We start from the raw sequence: 23,139 nt of genomic DNA, 5'->3' as shown, positions 1-23,139 counted from the left end.
TTAATTAATTTCAACAAAAATATGGTATCCTTTAAATAACAGACACATGAAACACTAACTCTACCATTTCAACATAATTTTTATTATAAGATATCTGTCTTTTTCCCCAAAAAAATATAAATCTTAAAATGTTCAGGTTAATACAAGTTTAAATCAATTATACAAATCTAAATAGTTTGCATGTCGAGACAAGAAATGAATTATTCCCCCTTTCAATAACGGTGTCGCATGAGGCATAACAGCCAATCAGCTCATCTGTTATGAAAATGGAGAGGGAAGATGGAACATGTTTCTAGATATTATAAACATTTTGTTGGTATTTCGCCCCATGCCTCCATGTATTACTGATAAAACATGACCAAAACACCAACACAGAAAAGGAAAAGCATGGAGTGGTGCAAAATTTTAAAGAAATATGTTGAAAGAAATAAAAGTGAGATATTGCAAGAAAACACACAGGTGGACTTGATAAAACTTGAACGATAAACGTCTGATCTGAAATATCAATGATTTGATTTGAAAATATTAGATACTATTTGGGAAGAAATGGGTTGAAGGATGATAAAACTTTGTAAATAGTTAAACTCAAAGCGTTGTTCTAAATCTGTAGATATACTTTGAATATTTATATTTCATTGTTCTAAATCTGTAGTCAGTGTAGATATACTTTGAATATTTATATTTCATTATTATGACAAGAAGGTTTTAACAAAAAACTTAAAAAGACATATGTTGCCTATGGCTCTGCTGGAATCTTGCGTGATATTTTGATTGGCAGAGACTAATTTCCATTCATTCCAAAATTATAATTTATTCCCAATTAAATGTACCTTTTACAACTAGGCCAGTCTTCATGACAACCTTTACATCAATTCATTGTTGATCGTTTGCACATATTTTTAAGCTCTTCTGCTCTTCATACAAAATGTGCTTGGATTAAAGCTTTTACATTGCATTAAATTTTAAAAAGAAGAAGCAATTCTTAAACAAATAACTGAACAATCATGAATAATGTCAGACAGATCTGATGAAAAGATGAAGTCTGGTGATGTTTTTTTAAATTTTTCGCATAACATAAAAGGTAAATACACATGTACTGTATACAGCACCTCATTTATTCTTAAAGGATAAATGGAGGAAATTTGTAAACTTCTGAAATTGTGAGCCGTTTGTAATTTTTTTATGTTTAATAGAAAAAAGATAACATACTATAGCATTAATACAGGATGCAGTGGTATTAGTCCAGCTTCTAGTTTGTTCAGTTCTTGTCTGTTATTAAAAGTTTAGCAAGGTTTTAAGAAAGATTGGAACTATTGTTCCAAGTCTTTCCTAAGGCACCAGCCTTCCAAATAAGAAGTAGCATAGATTAGCTACTAAATCTAGAAAATGTATACACACTCAAATATATTTCCATATTTTTTTCTTGTCTGTGTACATATGCACATATGAACTGAAAAAATTTGTAATATATATTTGGAGCATTTATTTAAGTATGTATGTCTTTAAGTTTTGTCAATTTGTCATTCTAATTAGGTAAGAGTAATGATACAATACCAGTATGATTGACAACTGCCATGATCACCAAACAATCAGAGAGACAAGGTGGGGCCTTATTTACAATGTCCCACCTCCTTAAATGCCAATCATATTAACCAAATTACTAATCAACTTCAGTCTTACATAATTAAACAGACCCTTCATTATACACCTCAATACACAAATACTTGACCTCATTATTGAATTCACAAATGTATATATTTGATATTTGGTATATAAAAATAATAGATTTATTCATTGCCTATTATTTTTGAAATGCACTACATACAGTGATTCTATAAATTATATCTGAAAGATAAACAATTAAGGATAAACAAGATCTTTTTTTTCAAAAGAGAAAGCAAAATATGAAATCTAAATAAATAAAAGGAATTCAAGTAAGGTCAATATTTTACTTGATAAATCTGTGCAATAGTCATCTAATTTTTATACGACAGCATAAACATTTTGCGGTCGTATATTGGTATGATGTTGTCGTCAACGTCGTCCGAAGACACATTGGTTTTTCGCACTCTAACTTTAGTTTAAGTGAATGGATCTCTATGAAATTTTACCATAAGGTTCAATACCACAAAAGGAAGGTTGGGATTGATTTTGGGGGTTATGGTACCAACAGTTAAGGAATAAGGGGCCAAAAATAAGCATTTTTCTAGTTTCCAGACAATAACTTGTGTGTTAGTGTATGGATCTCTCTGAAATTGTACTGCAAGGTACCAACACTACAAAGGGAAGGCTGGGATTGATTTTGGGGGTAACAGCCTCAAAACAGCATTTTTCTAGTTTCATGACAATAACTTGTGTGTAAGTGTATGGATCTTTATGAAATTGTACTACAAGGTTCCATATCACAAAGGGAAAGCTGGGTTTGAGGTTGGGGGTAATTGCAGGGCTTCCAAAACGGTCATATATTCTGGACTTGACGGAAACTTTCATAAAAAGTCCGGCTGCTCTCAGCCTCAAACGGTCAAATATTATTGGTTTGCCACTTTTTGTTATTCAAGACATTTTCATAAAACGGTCATTTCAATTTTTACCAACTATCGATCGATAAAAATGTCCGTTTGGACATTTTAGTTTATAATTGTGGCAATCTATTTCACAAAGATATTTCGGTCATAATTGGGTTTAATAAAACAGATGCAGCATATTTCAGATACTTTGAAGTGTCTCAGTTAGTCTAATCCTCTGGGTACATAAATGTACCGCTTGGTCTTTAGCTTGTGTACATCAATAAAAAGTAGAAAAAACACGTTTTCTTTTATTTAAATAACAACAAGCTGTCAAACAATTATCCCTTTTAATAAGTTATATTGAAGCCATAAATCATTCACTGATTACAGGTTTGTTACCTTTGATGAGGTGTCCTTAGCTTGTCTTTATCAATAGAATTAATGATGCATAACAATGTACATAAAGATGATCAGGTAAACGAGGTCAAACATGTAAGCGTGTATGGAACAACATCCTTTTTAATTACGCTTTATAGATATTATTTTAAATGAGCATTCAGTTTAAAAAAGTATCCTGATATTTAAAAGTTATTCTTCAAATAAGGATATTTATAAATGAATAAGTATGATATATATTATTTTATTTAACACTGTACATCATGTTAAATACTGGGGTACCCTTAAAGGGGAAAATTTATTGAAATATATAGGAAAAACACCGAGAATAGCTTCGCTTGGGTATACCAAGCTGAGTTGTCCAATAAATAAGGGGGGCGTTCTCTATTCTTGTTTTCATATTAAAAACTGTTTTTATAATTGAAATCATAAAGAAGAATATCCAATCATGACAATCTCCGACTGTTATAAAGACTTTGTCTCAAATTGAACTTTACAAATCTGCCATCATGGGCAAACGTAAACGTGACGATTCCGATCAAAATTCGAAATCTGCTAAAAATGCTAGAAACTTTATTCATAAATGGTTACAACTGTTTTTATGGTTAAGATTTGACAGTATGCTAAATGCCATGTTTTGTGACATTTGACAAAAACATAAACTTAAAAATAACTTTTCGAAAGTCAGCCGTTGTAGAGCATGCTAATAGCAATGACCACGTTCTAGCTCTTAAATTAGAGACAGCTTCCAAGAGTAATCCAATTGTATCAGTATTTGAGAAAGTTCATGAAAAGACTGACAACGCAATGTGCACCTTGTTCCTTGTTTCTTACTTTATTGCTAAAGAAAACTTACCAATGGACAAATTTCAGTCAATAAATGATTTAACTAAGTTAAATGGTGCCGTGATCACTTCTAAATTATATCAAGAGAACAATGCCTGCTCCGAATTTATTCAGACAATTTCCGATATTATAGAGAAAGAGGTGATGTCCGACGTAAAGTTAAGACCCGCCGTGGGAATTATGATCGACGAGTCAACTGATCTGCTACGCAAAAACATTTAATTTTGTACTTATCATACCTCAAAGCTGGTGAACTGAAAATTAGTTTAAATTATTTATCAACTGAGTATGTTTTTATTTATTCCTTATTTTCTAAATCAGGTTGGGAAATTGTACAAAGAAAAATGTTATTACTGTTCAGTAGATTTTACACGGTTTAAAACAATATCCTTCATTGGGCCTCCTCAATGTTATCTATAAATACCGCATCAGTTGTAAAAGTCACGTGGTCAGGTAATCAATACACAAAAAGAAAAGTATCAAGTGTATTGATGATCAAGTTGAACTGCAATTAAAACCAACATCAACAGTTTCAAATAAGATACCCTTAATTTACAAAGTGTTAAGTACTCACAGAGAGAAGATAGATTATATAAACAGAAACAAAAACATGAGAACAGTCAGGTACTGAAGCTGATTGATGCAATGATGGTTACTGTATTACGATACACAGAAAAATGACACAATACCGAGGATAATATTTTATTTATTTTTAGAATGAAGAAAAACAATACAGTTATAAATAATTTTATTGCATATAACACTACTAATTATTTAGACACATATATCAATTTATGCATCCTCTCAGTTACATTTAAGTATCCAGCTGATCATTGACCGTCAAAAATATTTCTTTGAAAAATGTCCGGCTGTCGTCAGGAAATTTTGGAAGCCCTGGGTAATTGCCCTAAATGTTTAGGAATTTGGGCCCAAAAAGGTGCCAAAAAACAAGCATTTTTCTAGTTTCCAGACAATAACTTGTGTTCAAGTGTATGAATCTCTCTGAAATTGTACTGCAAGGTACCATACCACAAAGGGAAGGCTGGGATTGAGTTGGGGGTGATGAATCATAAGGGGGTTCAAAAAATTTGGGGGGGGGGGATTTTTTTTTCCTTTTTTTTTTCTTTAAAATTTTCCATTTTAAATTGGTTATTTCTGATTTATATATAAAAGCAAATAATAATGATATGGTTTGAATAGGTAAATTAAATTTTTTTAAGTTCTTAGACCACATTCATTCTGTGTCAGAAACCTATGCTGTGTCAAAAATTTAATCACAATCCAAATTCAGTGCTGTATCAAGCTTGAATGTTGTGTCCATACTTGCCCCAACTGTTCAGGGTTCGACATCTGCGGTCGTATCAAGCTGCACCCAGCGGAGCATTTTATTCAATAATACAGGTTATCAGTGATTGACTTAAAACAGTAAGTATAATTTCAAAACTCTTAACCCGAGCAAACCATGTTTATGCCCCCGCCCTAGCAGAGGGGGTATTAAGTTTTACCCTTGTCCGTTTGTACTTGCGTACATACGTCTGTACGTCCCAAAATTGGTTTCCATTCTTTAACTTAAGTTTGCCTCAACCAAATGTTATGAAACTTATCCACAATGCTTATTACCACAAAACACAGATCGAGTTTGAATTTTGGTGGCATCACTTTTACTGTTCGAGAGTTATGCCCCTGTACAAACAGAAAAATTGCTGAATTTTTTGTTTCCGTTCTCTAACTTTAGTTTGCCTCAACCAAATGTTATGAACTTATCCACAATGTTTATTACCACAAAACACAGATCAAGTTAGAATTTTGGTGTCGTCACTTTTACCATTTTAGAGTTATGCTCCTTTACAAATGAACAAAAATGCTGATTTTTATACGCCCGTTTACGGGACGTATTATGGTATACCGCTGACCGTCCGTCTGTCGTCAACATGTCGGACATTAATTTAAAAATGCTTAAACCAATATGCATGAAACTTTGGTGAATTGTTTATATCTATTGACGTGAGCTCCCTTTCGTTTTTTATAAATTTCAGATTTGCCATTTCCGAGTTTTGGGGTTTTGTTCATTAAAAAAGGGGGGATTTTCCAGTTTTCGGACAAAAACTCAAAAACAATTTCACCAATTTGCATGAAACTTTTGTGAATTGTTCATATCTTTTGATGTGAGCTCCTTTTCGTTTTATATAAATTTCAGATTTAACGTTTTCAAGTTTTGGGGTTTTATTCATTAAAAAAGGGGGGATTTTCCAGTTTTCTGACAATAACTCAAAAAAAATTTCACCAATTTGCATGAAACTTTTGTGAATTGTTCCTATCTATTGACGTGAGCCTCCTTTCGTTTTTTATAAATTTTGGATTTACCGTTTCCGAGTTTTGGGGTTTTATTCATTAAAAAAGGGGTGAATTTCCAGGTTTCAGACAATAACTCAAAAACAATTTCACCAATTTGCAAGAAACTTTGGTGAATTGTTTATTTCTATCGACATGAGCTCCGTTTTGATTTTTATAAATTTCAGAATATATATTTATGGGGTTTTATTCATTACAAAAAGGGGGATTTGGACAATAACTCAAAAATGCTTTCAGCATTTTTTATGAGACTTTGGTAAATTGTTTATATCTATTTTTGTAAGCTCCATTTTGATTTTTATAAATTTTCGATTTTACATTTCAGAGTTGTAAGATTTTATTTGTTAATAGTCTGACAACAGATTTACTAAGTATTGCACAACAGCAAGAAATCTTTCATATAACCAATTTTAAGTTCTATGTCTACATTTATTCAGAAACCTATAATATATCAAATATTTAATTACAATCCAAATTCAGACCTGTATCAAGCTTGAATATTGTGTCCATTTTTGCCCCAACTGTTCAGGGTTGGACCTCTGCGGGCGTATCCAGCTGCGCTCAGCGAAGCAGTTTATTTAGTTTCCGTTCACTAACTCGAGTTTGCCTCAACCAAATGTTATGAAACTTATCCACAATGCTAATTACCACAATACACAGATCAAGTTTGAATTTTGATTGCATCACTTCTACTGTTCTAGAGTTATGCCCCTTTACAAATGGAAAAATTGCTGAATTTTTCATTCTGTTCCCTAATTTAAGTTTATGTCAACTAAATGTTATGAAACTTATAAACAATGCTTATTACCACAAAACTCAGATCAAGTTCAAATTTGTGTAGTGTCACTTTTACAGTTCTTAAGTTATGGCCCATTATAACATTATATGCAAGCTGGAGCATCATCTGTGTCCCATGGACACATTCCCCATTTATTTTTTTTAGTTTATTCCCCATATGTCTCACAATTTTAGTCATTTGAATACACAAAGTGTATCTGCAATTAAGAATGAATCCCCATTTCATGAAAATAAGTTTTTTTATTTGTTTATGTTGAAAAAGTACATTTTCAATGCCCTCTGAAAAATATTAAATTATGAATTGAATTTAAATACACTCTACAACTTTTAATCTTCAGTGTCATATAATCATGATAATTGTTTTCAAAATCAATAAGAAATTCTTAAGAGTAGAAAAATAGTATATGTTTCAACATACAAAATGCCCCCAAAACAACCTTTTAAGATTAATTTTTGGAGACAATAAAGATCTTAGTTTCATCATGTATAGTAATACAGCAATGTCTATGTGAAAGTTACAGAAATATCACACTAATATTTTATCTGTTTTTAAAAAGAAATCAAGAACCTTATTATCCCTAAGAAAGCCTCAATAACTGTGTCTGATGAGGAGAGCCCTTGGACTAATGATTTTCAATATGAATTGACCTCTTTATCATGTTTATGCATTCCTATTGCTTCTTATTCTGAAGATTTTTATCTTATGTTTTATTTATAATAGAAAAAAGACATACAGAAGAGATAAAAGCAGAGGATTTCGAAATCTTCAATGAGTACTATCAGAATTGGCGTGGAATTAATGAAGAGTATAAGAATATTCCTAGTCTTTATGTTAAGGTTTGTAACATATATAATATTGACCTATCATTTATCCATGAATATCATTACAAGGAAAGTTGAAATTAGAAAGCCATTTGCACTGTGGTTCCTGTCTTTTCAAGTTCAAATTATATAATCAGGAGTACTGGTATTCAGTCTGATAGAAAAAGAAATGTTTGTATACATATTGAAACTATGCTGGTAACAATTAACCTAGACATTTTTTACATGTTATATGTACAATGTATATGAAATGAAGTTAATGACTGATTTTTATATGACCGCAAAAATTAAAAAAATTTTGGCCGTATATTGGTATCACGTTGTCGTAGACGTGTAGTCGTCAGCGTCGTCCGAAGACAGATGGTTTCCGGATAATAACTTTAGTATAAGTAAATAGAAATCAATAAAATTTTAACACTGCCGTCGTATCCAGCTGCGCTCAGCGAAGCAATTTATTATATTTACAAATGTGCAATTATGTGACCACTTTAATGCATTAAGTAATCATATAATTTCTGATTACCTGTTTTCTCTAAATAAAAATTAATATGTGTTTTTGTTCCCAGCGCGATGTGTTGCAGGGGGCTTAGAAATTCTGTCCATAAGCTGAAGCCCCGCCTATCTATTGATTGCAGATGTCAATCTTAATTACAATGCTTGAGCAACCATTTATACAAACAAAGCAAGCAAGTCAACCAAACCTTTAAATTACAAGCGTTAGGAAAATAGCTCTAAAAAGTTGATTAGATAAACAAATAAATTTTTGTGAAATATTTTTTTGTTCTTTTGTAGCTACCTACCGAAGAAGAACCTTTGTTACTTAAACTCAGGGAAGAATCCAGGTATGTATACATGTGTAGATTTGTAACTACAGGTATTTTGAAACTTTAATTAGAGCCTTTGTAGACACATAAAAATGAAAGCAATAGACAATAGAAAAACAACGGATATGGGGTATCTACCCATGACACAAAATCAGTACATGCACAGCAAAAAAACTCACAAAAAGCAAAAGAACAGCATTTTTATTGCTGTTCTTCATCTCAAAGTCACAGTGAGGCCTTCAATAACATGTATTGATAGTTATGAATATTTTTTTCATAGTTGCATTTGTATACACTATGAAATGTCAATTTACCTCAACTATATGGCAAGAAGTGGCAATTGTAAAAATTTGATAAAGAGAACCACTTTTTTATTAGGGCCCTGCCGAATGGCGGCCGCCCTATAGTGATCAGTCTGTCCGTCTGTCCCTCTGTCTGTCCATCCATCCGTCCGTAACAAATCATGTCCGCTCTATATCTAGAGAACCGTTATGATTTCAAAGTTTATACTTGACATGTATATTAACCAACACCAGAGGGTGTGTCATAATGTATGTTCAACTTCCTAGGTCAAAGGTCAAGGTCAAAAACTTTGGTTTTAGTTGACATCCCCATGTCCTATGGTAAAGATCGTGTCCGCTATATATCTTGAGAACCGTTATGATTTCAAAGTTTATACTTGATATGTATTTAAACCAACACCAGAGGGTGTGTCATAATTTATGTACAACTTCCTAGGTCAAAGGTCAAGGTCAAAAACTTTGATTTTAGTTGATAACCCCATGTCCTATGGTAAAGATCGTGTCCGCTATATATCTTGAGAACCGTTATGATTTCAAAGTTTATACTTGATATGTATATAAACCAACACCAGAGGGTGTGTCACAATTTATGTACAACTTCCTAGGTCAAAGGTCAAGGTCAAAAACTTTGGTTTCATTTGACAACCCCATGTCCAATGATAAAGATACAAATTTTTTACCACACATTATTCACAGCGGGGCCCACAGAGATGGCTCTCATCTCAATGATATCTAGTTAGTAAAAGTTCCATGTATATTTGTAATTTTTTTTTACAAAGCTTTGACCATATTTTATTATTCATGATATGGAGAGAATGAGTCAATGAATGTTTTAACCTTTAACTTATATTATTAATCAGGACTTTGGGCTGCTGATTATTAATTTTTAATCTCACAAATAGAGCATGCAATTTAAAAAAAAAATAGAATGCAATGCATTTGTGACGCATTTCTGTATTTGGTTTACTGATATTAAGTTTAGTTTTGATACATCAGATCTAGGGTACCTTATCAAGTTATGGCTGGAGTAAGCAATATGAGTGTTATATTGGAATCACTACATTTCTTATTTGGTATACTGATATTAAGTTAAGTTTTGATACATCAGATCTAGGGTACCTTATCAAGTTATGGCTGGAGTAAGCAGTAAGAGTGTTATATTGGAATCACTATCAAATCATCCCAACTATTTCGTTTATACTTGTAGACATTTAAATTAATAACTTGATATTAATCCTTTTTTATAGAAAATGTTAGTTATTGTGTCCTGTCATAGAAATGCAATGAACAAAATTAATATAACTTTGTATTTCATTTTGGTAATTAAACTTTGCTCGAATTAAGCCTTCATATGCTTTCACTAAAATACATATCACTTATAAATAATTTCAGAGCGGTGTTCTTACAGAGAAGGAGTAGAGAACTTCTAGATAATGATGAACTGCAGGTATGACGTATGACTAGCAATTTAAAATACATACTCACATAAGGGGTTGAACATGTTCATAAAATAAAAACTAAAAGGAATTTAACAGATTTTATATACAAGTATTTTGCTTATAATTTTGTTTCTCTCAAATAGTCTAACTTAATGACAATAGATGGACAATGCCTTATTTGAAAAGGGGTAAAATGTGTTCAGTAAAATTAAATGGATTATAGGTAGCTTTGTTTTAAGTTTCAGTTGACATTTTCCTACTAAGGTGATACAAACATAAAGTTTTAACCTCATTCTCAAAGAAACTAAATTTCTGTCAACTAAGTAAAATTTTAAATTAACTATTTGTTAATAGAACCCAAGTTAACATTGATCACCCCAAAGAATTCTTTATTAGTTTTTCATCGTTCTATGATAACTGGTATATTTTTAGCGTCTCTGGTTTCTGTTAGACCAACACCACACCCCGCCAATAGTTGGAGAAGATCAGATGATTAACTATGAAGATTTCCAGAAAGTTGGCTCAGAAGCAGGAGCAAAATGCCAGTATGTGTTTAAGAAATAACATTCATTTTTAAGGGGGAATTGTTATAACTATTTAACTACTGTAAATGCTGTGAATTCAGAAATGTTTGCATGCATTTATTATTGTGATTTGTTGGACATTGAACTAAACTGTTAATTTAGCTATTACGATTTCATACAATGCTGAATACAAATAATGGTATGAAATTTTTAAATGCAAGGTTTTATTTTTGCAAATCCTATCCCACCAGAATTGTCTGAATAATAAAAACTTTGCAAACATTTATGAATTAACAGTTGTAAAATGTTAAATTATTTGTTGATATATAAAGTGATAGATGTTTAGCCTTTTGTTGTCAGATATAATTGAAATGCTTTCAGATATTGCTCTAATTTTTTTTGTTTTGTAATACGATAACAATGAATTTCAGATCAAGTTATTTTATTATTTAAGGAATGACTGTAATATTTTTTCTGTCTATGAAGAAATAACATCAAAAATGTGGTGCACACTGAATAACCCGCGTAGCGGGTTATTTAAAGTGTGCACCACATTTTTTATGTTATTTCGAATAGACAGAAAAAATATTACAGTCATTTCCTATAATTTAATTCTAAATTCCATTTTAAACCGGAGTAAACAATAAAAAAACGTTGATGACGTCAGGGTCACATGACAAAATTATGTCTATGAGCTGATAAACATAACAACGTCAGCCAATCAGAAGAAGCGTTACATCCAAAATTAAATTATTCTGGTTTAATTTCTTAAGATATCAATATAGCCCTTGAACTTTTCATGAAAACTGTGCTAATCGCTACTTTTGTTGCTCTTCTTTCAGATGTTGAGCCAACTTTAATATGTACTTGTGTAGTAATGAGTTATACTTTTTGTTTATGTTTTGTCCAGGTTGATCAACAACTGACAAATTTCTTCTTTGAAACATAGTTTGTTTATTTTATTTACAGACAGTTTTTCTCAGCATCAGTGTTCTGTAAACTTCTACAAACAGATCCCTATGGCAGAATATCTATCATGCAGTTCTTTAACTATGTGATGAGAAAAGTCTGGTTACATCAAACTAGAATTGGTCTGTCTTTGTATGATGTTGCTGGACAAGGCTATCTCAAAGAATCTGTAAGTTCTGTCAAAATTTAACTTATTCATGACTTTTCAGCAAATTGCTTAAATAAGTAAAATAAATTTCAGTCATATTTTCATTTTTTTTTAAAGTTCCATAATTGCATAAAATCTTTTTATTTACAAATCTTTTGCTACATTTATTCATAAATTTCACTAATTTTTTCACTGCAAAATAAAAATTTTAAATAAACAAAATGTACTAGATAACAGCAATCCATGACAAAAGGAAATGATTTTTAGGGATCATACCATATGTCTAAAGGTTGGTAAAAAATGGAGCATGATATACTATTGTCCGTCCATCTTATATTAGCCTATATGTGCGAAATAAAGTTTGATATGACTGATTGTTATGTCTTTTACATAATGGAATGTGCAATAAAGTATTGCCAGATAATATCAAAAACTTAAGAATCATTTCTTTTCCTATCATTAAACACATTTCTAACCAAAACAATGTTGTTAAAGTAAGTATATGACTAATATGACTATTGGAAACAATTTTCTAGTTAGACTTGTTCTACCTTACAGAATATGAGCTATTCACTGGATAAGCTTGTTTTGGATTTCGATAAATTAGATTTTTAGCTCACCGGGGCCGAAGGGCCCCATGTGAGCTTATGCCATCACTTGGCGTCTGTCGTCATCGTCTGTCGTCGTAAACTATTTAAAAAATCTTCTCCTCTGAAACTACTGGGCCAAATACCTTCAAACTTTATCTAAATGTTCCTTAGGGTATCTAGTTTATAAATTGTATCCAAAGTTTTGATCCATCGACAAACATGGCCGCCATGGCTAAAAATAGAACGTAGGGGTCAAATGCAATTTTTTGCTTATATCTCAAAAACTAAAGCTTTTAGAGCAAATCTGACTTAGGGTAAAATTGTTCAATTGGTCAAGATCTATCAGCCCTGAAATTTTCAGACGAATCGAACAACTGTTGGGTTGCTGCCACTAAATTGGTAGTTTTAAGGAAATTTTGCAGTTTTTTGTTATTATCTTGAATATTATTATAGATAGATATAAACTGTAAACAGCAATAATGTTCAGCAAAGTAAGATCTACAAAAAAGTAAATATGACCATAATTGTCAATTGACCCCTTAAGGAGTTATTGCCCTTTAAAGACAATTTTACACAATTTGTTCATCAAGTTTGCTAACATTTAAAAATCTTCTCCTCTGTAATACAGGTGAGCGATTCTGGCTCTTCAGAGCCTCTTGTTTGTTATTATCTTGAATATTATTATAGATAGATATAAACTGTATACAGCAATAATGTTCAGCAAAGTAAGATCTACAGAAAAGTTAAATGACCAAATTTGTCAATTGACCCCTTAAGGAGTTATTGCCCTTTAAAGACAATTTTACGAAATGTGTTCATCAAGTTTGCTAACATTTAAAAATCTTCTCTTCTGAAACTATTGTGCCTAATACTTCTTTACTTTGAAGAATGTTCCTTTAGGAATCTAGTTTATGAATTGTATCCGAAATTTTGATCCATCAACAAACATGGCCGCCATGGCTAAAAATAGAACATAGGGGTGAAATGCAGTTTTTATACGACTGCAAAGAATTTGTCGTCGTCGAGTGAAGACACATTGGTTTTCGCACTCTAACTTTACTTTTAGTGAATGGATCTCTATGAAATTTTACCATAAGGTTCAATACCACAAAAGGAAGGTGGGGATTGATTTTGGGGTTTATGGTACCAACAGTGAAGGAATTAGGGGCCAAAAATAAGCATTTTTGTAACTTCCAGACATAACTTGTGTGTTAGTGTATGGATCTCTCTGACATTGTACCACAAGGTTCCATATCACAAAGGGAATGCTTGGATTGATTTTGGGGTAATTGCCTCAAAATTTTAGGAATAAGGGGCCAAATAAAAGGGGCAAAAAACAAGTGTTTTTCTAGTGTCATGACAATAACTTGTGTGTAAGTGTATGGATCTTTATGAAATTGTACTACAAGGTTCCATATCACAAAGGGAAAGCTGGAATTGAGTTTGGGGGTAATTGCAAATGTACCCTCATGTTGCAGCTAAAAAAAATATGCATGTCATAGTTATTGATATTATTTGATATTTTGTAGGATTTAGAAAATTACATACTAGAATTGATTCCAACTCTTCCACAGGTAGGTTACACAGGGATTAAACTCATTACTGTGATTTGATTTATGCTTAATTTGACTTAGAAATTTTTTTTAGATTGGTTAGAAGACCTATTCTCTCAACACTTACATGAAGAAAATTCTACTGAAACTGTCTTGAATATGATTGATCCTTCAGACATCAATATGGCAAAAATATCATTGTCATTAAAGCAGTGAAAAATATACATAAGTGACAAAATTTGTATGTATATATAGCTGTCATTATATACAAAGAGTACTGAATTGTTAAGAGAAACTTTTTTTTTGCAAGTATCAAACCCTTTTACCAGCTATCACTACCACAGATACAATAGGATCTATGTTCCTGATTGCCAGTAAAGACATTTTTTTCAATCATGTTAAGCAGATATTTTTTTCACATTGTACACAGAATTACGTAAACACGATTTAACTTTTTTAAAATGACAAAATTTGTGCTTATTGCACAGCTGAAAATTTCCTTTAGCATAACACCTAATTAAAACAGCTACAATATAATTAAGCCTGGTTATTTTTCAGTTAAATGGATTGGAGAGATCTTTCTACTCATTCTATGTATGTACAGCTGTTAGAAAATTCTTCTTTTTTCTGGATCCAATGAGGACTGGTAGAATTAAAATTCAGGATATATTAGCTTGTAGTTTTCTAGATGATTTATTAGAGGTAAGACATAATGGTTTTGTAAGAAAATGAGAGTATATATTTAGAAAGACTTATATTGAGGACTAATTTTACATGATAACATTTTCAAATTTTGGTGTTTGTTCCTGGTATAATTGTATCTAGAATGAAAATTTTCAGAACACACCCACTATCACTGCAGATGCCACTATCAAAAAAATCCCTTCTAAAATGTATATTTATAAAACATGAAATGGACTTTTAAATGACAATTGAAAAATAAAATAATAGAATGTGTACTTTATTCACAAACAATTTACCTTTAAATGTTCATGACACATTTGACTTGAGTGGTTCTGAAGTGAGCAGTTTGAAAAACTTAGAGGGGTATAGAAGGAATACTCCAAAACATCAATTTTAAATTTGGAAAATTGTTATAATTTTCAGTTTTATATTTTATCATAAATTTTGATATTAATAAAGTTAATGCAGAGTAAACATCCATGAAACATTAACTACTCACCAACAGTTTGATAACTTCTACCTTTGAGTCATTTTCAATAATTTTTAACTGTCATCAAATCATTCCATTATGTATCTAAAGCTATTTGGTAACACTATCTTGTGTATTTTAGCTTAGAGATGAAGATTTGTCAAAGGAAATGCAGGAGTCTAATTGGTTTTCTGCACCTTCAGCTTTACGAGTTTATGGGCAATATTTAAATTTAGATAAAGACCATAATGGCATGTTAAGTAAAGAAGAATTAGCAAGGTTAGTACTTGTACAGTTCATGTTACTGTGGATTTATATCTATTTGTGGGGTATTAATTTTTGTGGATTTTGGTGTTATTGATGTAATTGAGATAAAAAAAAACCAATTGTTTGATGCTGATAGTCAAGAAAGAATGTCATGGATATACAGTAGAGTTGGTTTATAACATACAGGCTTGTCATAAAATTGGGCTTATAGCAAATATAATTGAAATTCGTCTCTAATTTTTTTATTTTGTATCTTCACAATATTTATCAATAATATAACAAATATTTGTATTTGAAATATTGACCAGTTATCTTTATAGATCAAACCATATTTGCAGAAGTTTGAATGACAAAAATATTTGGTAGTAGACACATATTTAATTTTTATAAACATCTCCTGAAATTTAAGTTTTAAGGAACTTTGTGATTTGGTATTTTTTTAGCAATTCACCATTTACATGTAATTCAGTGTAAGTTTTGACTTTGGATATAAATGTTGATTGTTAGTGAAAATATTTTGATATTTCAAAAGGAGCAAATTATTGTATTAGAATAGTTTTTTTGTCTCTTGCAGAAAAGACAAAAACGTAAAGATATTAAATCAATTTCGTATAATCTATTTGTCAAACAAAACAAAAAATATAGTACAGCTACTGTCTTTTCATTTTAGATATGGTACTGGTACCCTAACTGATGTATTTTTAGATAGAGTTTTTCAGGAATGTTTAACTTATGAAGGAGAAATGGTGAGATATATTTAGTAGTACAATTTACTATCTTGGAGTAGTTGAAGTTTTGTTAACCTTCAGTAATCAAAGTTCTTTTGGAGATGTATTTCAAAATGTGTCTGTCTATTCTTCTCTCCCTACCAACTTATTTGTCTTTTCCCATTTGCTTCAATCTATGCATATTGATCTTTATATGCAAACCTATGGTGAACAAGATTTATCCTTTAATGTTTAAGAATTATGCTCCTTTAAGATTTTAAAATTTTATTATGCTCATTACTTGACTTGTCATCACACACCTGTATCCTGGTTCATTGTAATGGCAACCCTTGAATCTTGTTGTATGGTTAGATTTAAAATCCAGATGTGCATATGGTATGGATTGTAATCCTACATAGATATGCCAGTATGAACAGATATTCAGACACCATCTATTACTTACCTTGTTGAAATTTTTCATAGTAATGCATAAGTATGTTTATGTGAAACTTGGAATATTGTCAGATTCTCTTTATATGCAAATCTACTTGTGGATAGATTTTTTCAATGTCATTTCCTATGAATTTTAACATTTTTATTTATTTTACCTATTTCTGTTTCCATCCTTTGTTGATACCACCCCATGCATGGCTTATTATATTTACATGGAGCTTATATAATGTGAGACTCAATGAAGCACGTTATTCATGTCTATAAGCATATGGTGTTCAGTTGTATTAAATTTTTCCTGAGTTATTCCTCTTTAAACTTAAATCTCAGTACCCACTTTTGTCATCACAACTCCTTACCTTTTCATATTATGAAGCCTTTAGATGGTAATTGCTTTGCATGTACATTATGTTGATAGCTGAAACGAAAAAGGAAATTTAGTATAATATAAACATTTACAATGTTTAGGTTTTGTTCAGAGTCTCTCCTGTTACAAATGACTGACTTCTTACAATAATAGTTTATTTTTATTTGTTTATAACAGGACTACAAAACCTACCTAGACTTTGTATTAGCGTTAGAAAATAAGAAGGAACCACAAGCATTAAGATACTTATTTAGAATATTAGATGTCCAACATAAAGGATACCTGAATGTGTTTGCTCTTAATTATTTCTTTAGGGTAAGTGATTGATATCCACAATTTTCCTGTTCATTGTGAGTCTAAATGTTAGGATTATTATTCTAAGATTGAATTTTAGCTGATTGTCATGAATTTGAAAAGAAAATTAATTAGAAGTATTTATAATCATTTTACTAAAATATATGTAAAAAAGTAAATCAAATAAATAATGCTTTTCATTTAAAATTTTAAGACTAGAATAACACAAAAGATGGACTCATTACATAAACTAAATAGTTAAGTCAACATGTGTTGTTTGATTGTTTTCTTATTGGAATAAATAAATAAAAGAAGATGTGGGGTAAAACGCAGTTAGACACCAACCAAATAACAAAAGTAACCAAAGGACACCTAAAAGGCAACATTCAGTCATTTGAGTCCATATCAATATGTCAAGCTCTAAATAGTCCTGAGTCTATAAAAGTTGTGAATAAATTTAATGGAATGAGATGTCCATTACTCAGTCATTTTTATGTTCTACATGAAACATGAATTCAGATGTAGACAATATTTGAAACTATACATTCTTGCTACCAAAGTAATTATTATCATGAAATTGTTTAAATTTTCCATATATTTTGTTTCAGGCTATTCAAGAACAGATGAAGCTTCATGGACAAGAACCTATATCATTTCAAGATGTGAAAGATGAAATATTTGACATGGTCAAACCTAAGGATCCATTAAAATTAACACTACAAGATTTAATTGTGAGGTAAGTTGAGATAAGTACAACTTTGTTTTCCTTCTCTAGCAGGTTGCCTTTTCACTTTATTTGTTCAATGTTTATAAAGTAGTCTGCTAACTCCAGCTAAAATCTCTTAGATGTGTGTTGTGTAAATGGTTGTGTAGTCTGCTAACTCCAGCTAAAATCTCTTAGATGTGTGTTGTGTAAATGGTTTTGTAGTCTGCTAACTCCAGCTAAAATCTCTTAGATGTGTGTTGTGTAAATGGTTGTGTAGTCTGCTAACTCCAGCTAAAATCTCTTAGATGTGTGTTGTGTAAATGGTTTTGTAGTCTGCTAACTCCAGCTAAAATATCTTAGATGTGTGTTGTGTAAATGGTTTTGTAGTCTGCTAACTCCAGCTAAAATCTCTTAGATGTGTGTTGTGTAAATGGTTTTGTAGTCTGCTAACTCCAGCTAAAATCTCTTAGATGTGTGTTGTGTAAATGGTTTTGTAGTCTGCTAACTCCAGCTAAAATCTCTTAGATGTGTGTTGTGTAAATGGTTTTGTAGTCTGCTAACTCCAGCTAAAATCTCTTAGATTAGTGTTGTGTAAATGGTTTTGTAGTCTGCTAACTCCAGCTAAAATCTCTAAGATGTGTGTTGTGTAAATGGTTGTGTAGTCTGCTAACTCCAGCTAAAATCTCTAAGATGTGTGTTGTGTAAATGGTTGTGTAGTCTGCTAACTCCAGCTAAAATCTCTTAGATGTGTGTGTTGTGTAAATGCTTTTGTATTTGATATTCATAAGAATAGTTTGATTTCTGGTTTAACATCTAAGTCAGGGACGGATCCAGGATTTTAGGTAAGGGGGGTGTGCAAACATAAATTTTTTTGGAGGTAAAATTATAGAAATATTCTTTATTAAGTTGAGGATAACCCATGCTTTGAAAATTTTAGGGGAGGGGGGCGCATGCCCGCCACGCCCCCACCTGAATCCGCCCCTGTAGGTTCTATGTTAACACTACTAAATTGATTTCAATCAAATGAGAAAAACAAAAATGGTTAAAAATGTTGCACACCATAAAAAAGTTACTTCTAACAATACATGAAGCTTCGTAAGTCAATTGCAAATCATGCAATCAACAAAAAGACAAATGGAAATGATTTAGCTTCTTCAGAATTTTTGATTTTACTGCTGTTTAGGTACTCAATCCTATCCTTATCTGTTCAAAACATTTGTTGTTAAATTTTATTATAAACTAAAAATTACAGAGAGCAAAAGACAAATGCTAAAATAATCTTCAGGATTTAGTGGGTAAAATCTTAAGTTCTTGTAAATTAATCCTGAATACAATGATTTATTTCAGTGGTAAAGGTGATACAGTGGTCAGTATTTTAACTGATTTGAATGACTTCTGGACATATGAAAACAGAGAATATCTAGTCCCAGATACGGCTGAGGAATCCGAGATCTAATGGCAGTTATAATTCATCAACGGGAACTTGTGCAACTTAATACATCATGTAGCAGTTTCCTTAGATTTGTGATAGAATACTAGAATTTTAAAAAGGACAAAAACCAGTATTGCAATATCAAATAATGATGTATCACTTCATAAAAACTTTGTCAATTTCATTTATTCATGGTAAAGGGCAGTTCAGTCATTTTACAATAAGCCTCCTCCATACAAGTCATGCATTACTAGTCATTTAATACTTGAAACCGTCCACTTTCTGAAGATATTGGATAAGTTGTCTCGTGTCAGATTTAGATATAGAGTATTTAAAGGGATAGCTAAATTTTTCATAATGTTGAAATTGCAGACAATGGTTTTGAATTAATACACATTTTGTTTAAGCTTTCTGTTTTCTCATCTGAAAAATTGTACAATAATTCATGGTGATGTATATAGTAGAAATCCTAACATTTTTAGAAATAATAAGGTGATGTTTATATAAATGTGTGCCATTACTAGTAAATCCTAAAATACATTAATGCTCCAAATTACATTGCCAGATAAGTATTAGTTAAGATTTATGTCTTTATTTCTTTTCCAGTCTTACATAACACCATGTTTTATATAAAACATTTCTAACTACAAATATTTATTGATTGTATATCATCTTAAATAAGACCTTTATGGATTTGTTTCAAAGTAGAAATTTTCCAACATAACGTGAATATAAGATATACTTAACTTCAAGTAAAACATACAAAAAACTTGTCAGTATATGTTTCTGTGCACTGCCTAACTTCTTAGTGCAATTGATCATATGAGTTTTTCAGAGCTTTATCTAGTTATTAAGTTTTTTCCTAGATAGGTTAGTTTTGAAGATCTATTCATCAGTTTCTTATTTTTTTAATTAGATATACATTTGTACATGTTATTGTTTCCGCCTCACCCATGGATTTTACTAAGCCTCTATGGATCATAGGTTGTCTGTAGTGAACCGTAGAACAAATTTATCGTACACATGACTTTTCCTGCTGACTTATGTATAAAAATAAACAATGAAATACAATAACATTAATAGATGGCATCACCAATATTAGTAGAAGTGACGTCATGATACCCCTAGGAAATCTACTGACCCCCTACAGATTCTTAGGGGTCACCACATGACGGCGTTAAACCAATCACAAAGTCACTTATTTACCTGAGGTGCAATGAGATCTTATATTCTGTATTTACCTAGAATTTCATATTGTCGAGAACATTTTGAAAGGAAACATACCCGTACCACAAATTTTGACCATAAATTAGAAACAAAAATAAACTATTTACTTTTATTACTTCAAACTATTTAAGGAATTATATTTAAAAAATAAAGAAAGCCCAATGACTTACAACTGTGATATAGCAGTGTACTGATTTAAACTAACAGTGACAATATACTCTTAGGTGTCCCTAATTTTAATGAACCATTAGAAATTGTTTTTTAGATATTTTGTTATTGTCTGAATAGTTTGTCTTGTTAAAGTTTGTTTTTTCAATGTTTGTGTATTTTGTCATTGTTTGTACTGAGAGATTGTAAATTTGTGTATTCTCAGGCTCCAAGCACATCATAGTTCTATTGTACTTAGAAATTATTAGTCTCATTTTTAGAGTAAAGTAAGTTAGACTTTAGGTATATATTATTATCAAAATGATAAGTGTTTTTTCTTAGTTGTTTCTACAAATATATACATGTATCACAAAATAGCTGAAAAAAAATTAAGACAAATTACTTGTGATATAATACAGACTATGTTTTGTCTCAAATTGTGATGTATTGTCATTTCTTGTCATCCTTATTACAATGTCTTCTGTTATTGTCAATAGATTGTATGTTCCACTACATTACACACTTGTTCAACTATTGACACATTATATTTTATTCTGTTGGTTTATTTCAAAACCTCTCACAATACCTCAAGTAGCTTAATTTAATCTACATTCATAGATAATTGGGCAATAATGAGCACTCCATGGAGTACTGTATGTTTGCTTAGGCATATATCTGTAAAGAATTTCTGCAAATGTTTGTTTCCATGAAGCAATGCTCTCTTCCATTTAGAAGATTTTTAGATTTGTCAATCTTTAATAGGACTTTCAATGTTGAAAAATTCAGCAATTATTAAATCATATTACAATAATCTTATTTTTGCTTTCACATATATTTATCAAATGTTACACAATGTTTGTTCCATAAACTCCCTTGAAATTTTGAAATAAATTTAGATATGTCTTTCCAGAGTTATTGGCCTTTCATTAAAAATTTGTCATTTCTAAGCATGTCTCATGAAACTCAAGAGTGCTTGCAATCCCTATTTACAATATGTGGGTTAACATGAAATTGATTTTGAAGATTTTGGGATTTGTTGTGTCAGTGTTGGGTACTTTGATTATGATTTTTTTTTTACAAGTATCAGCATGTCTCAGGTTAACTTCAGTTTAACCAGTTTTTAACAGATCTTTACAAAATTCCTTTTTTTTTAATGTATGATGATGAATTTGTACTTGAAAAAATTGCTAAAACAAAGGGATATCAAGTGGAAAGCATGCTGTTGTTTATGCTTATTGATCTTCTCGGTTCTTACTCTTTGTACTTTGCCAGCAGCTGAGAATAAGAATATTAATACATGAAGGAAAAAACATGTTGTATCAATTACTGAAAATTTACAAAGTTGAACAAATGTAGAATTAAACCTGTTGAAAATAAAAACAAATAAAGTACAATAGCTAGTATTTATATTTTATCATCTATGATATGTGACATTGTCAAATTTTTCGTTGACCCAACAAAGTGGGCAAACCTGAAAATTGAACAATGCCTCAATATTGATAGTTACTGATTTCTAAAAAGGATAATAGAAATATCAATACCCTACACTGTATAATGCACAATATGCTAAGATGATATATTATAACCAATAATAACTTTGAAAATACTTAAATACTAATGTCCTAAAATTTATTTTATTTTGCTTTCAGGCTTTTGCATATTGAACTCTTCATAAAATGCACATTAAGATTATTTTATCATGTGTAAGAATGATACAGATTTAATTGCTTTTGAAGACCAGTTGTTATATGATCTGATACATGTTAAATATTTATTGAGAGATTATTATCTGACTACACATCAGCACACACAACTGTAATTAGCTAAGTGTTACCATGACAAGCTTGAGCTTGATATCATGTGGAACATATGTAATTTTATTACAGACTTCATAAAAAAACAAGTGTAGTATACTTTGTGAAAAGCTAAAAATTGAAAATCAATATTGTTGATCTTTACTCAGATAATGAAATTTCAATGGAATTTTTAAATGCAGTGAACAAGGCAGCAGCTGTAAATTGTTTTTTATGTTATCACTGCCTGATATTGTACAATATTGTGTGTTTATATTGTAAATAAAATATTTGTGAATAATAGTATTTCTTTCATAATCTATAGAAACCTGTTCACACAAATCAATAATGACAATAGAAAATAGTAGAAAAGTTAGTAATTTCATTAGCATGCATTTGTTTTGTCTTTTTGTCTTTTTGTAGATGGAAAGATTGACCCAATATCAGTGGCATAGACAGTTGCAATTATCTTTATATCTGTAATTCTAATCCGCTCTGACTTCAGTTTAGTCTTGGATGCATGATT

At 30.8% G+C, this 23,139-nt stretch overlaps 1 protein-coding gene across 2 annotated transcripts; it reads left to right on the top strand.

Moving 5' to 3' along the window:
- Positions 1–249: 249 nt before the first annotated feature.
- Positions 250–22,916, top strand: LOC127732719 (serine/threonine-protein phosphatase 2A regulatory subunit B'' subunit gamma-like). Of its 2 annotated transcripts, XR_007996407.1 has the most exons (14): positions 250–433; positions 7,621–7,736; positions 8,514–8,563; positions 10,240–10,294; positions 10,719–10,831; positions 11,780–11,948; positions 14,047–14,091; positions 14,629–14,772; positions 15,366–15,502; positions 16,161–16,236; positions 17,192–17,329; positions 17,917–18,044; positions 19,362–21,473; positions 21,504–22,916. XR_007996407.1 is itself a non-coding variant. In XM_052241908.1 (13 exons), the coding sequence occupies exons 1-13, from the start codon at positions 355–357 to the stop codon at positions 19,468–19,470; spliced, it is 1,359 nt and encodes a 452-aa protein (XP_052097868.1). In that variant the 5' UTR covers positions 250–354; the 3' UTR covers positions 19,471–22,916. The 2 variants fall into 2 exon arrangements, 1 of the variants encoding a protein (XP_052097868.1); XM_052241908.1 differs by having other exon boundaries at positions 19,362–22,916.
- The last annotated feature ends 223 nt before the right edge of the window (positions 22,917–23,139 follow it).

The sequence above is a fragment of the Mytilus californianus genome, unplaced genomic scaffold (assembly GCF_021869535.1).
Source record: "Mytilus californianus isolate M0D057914Y unplaced genomic scaffold, xbMytCali1.0.p SCAF_26, whole genome shotgun sequence".
Classification (NCBI taxonomy): Eukaryota; Metazoa; Mollusca; class Bivalvia; order Mytilida; family Mytilidae; genus Mytilus; species Mytilus californianus.
This window is presented reverse-complemented; position numbering and strand designations above follow the sequence as displayed.

Excerpts from the sequence above, each read along its gene's own strand:
- LOC127732719 (XM_052241908.1), top strand. The coding sequence starts at position 355 with ATGACCAAAACACCAACACAGAAAAGGAAAAGCATGGAGTGGTGCAAA. Across the intron at positions 7,737-8,513 it reads TTCCTAGTCTTTATGTTAAG|CTACCTACCGAAGAAGAACC; the intron begins GTTTGTAACATA and ends GTTCTTTTGTAG. Across the intron at positions 14,773-15,365 it reads TTCTAGATGATTTATTAGAG|CTTAGAGATGAAGATTTGTC; the intron begins GTAAGACATAAT and ends TGTGTATTTTAG.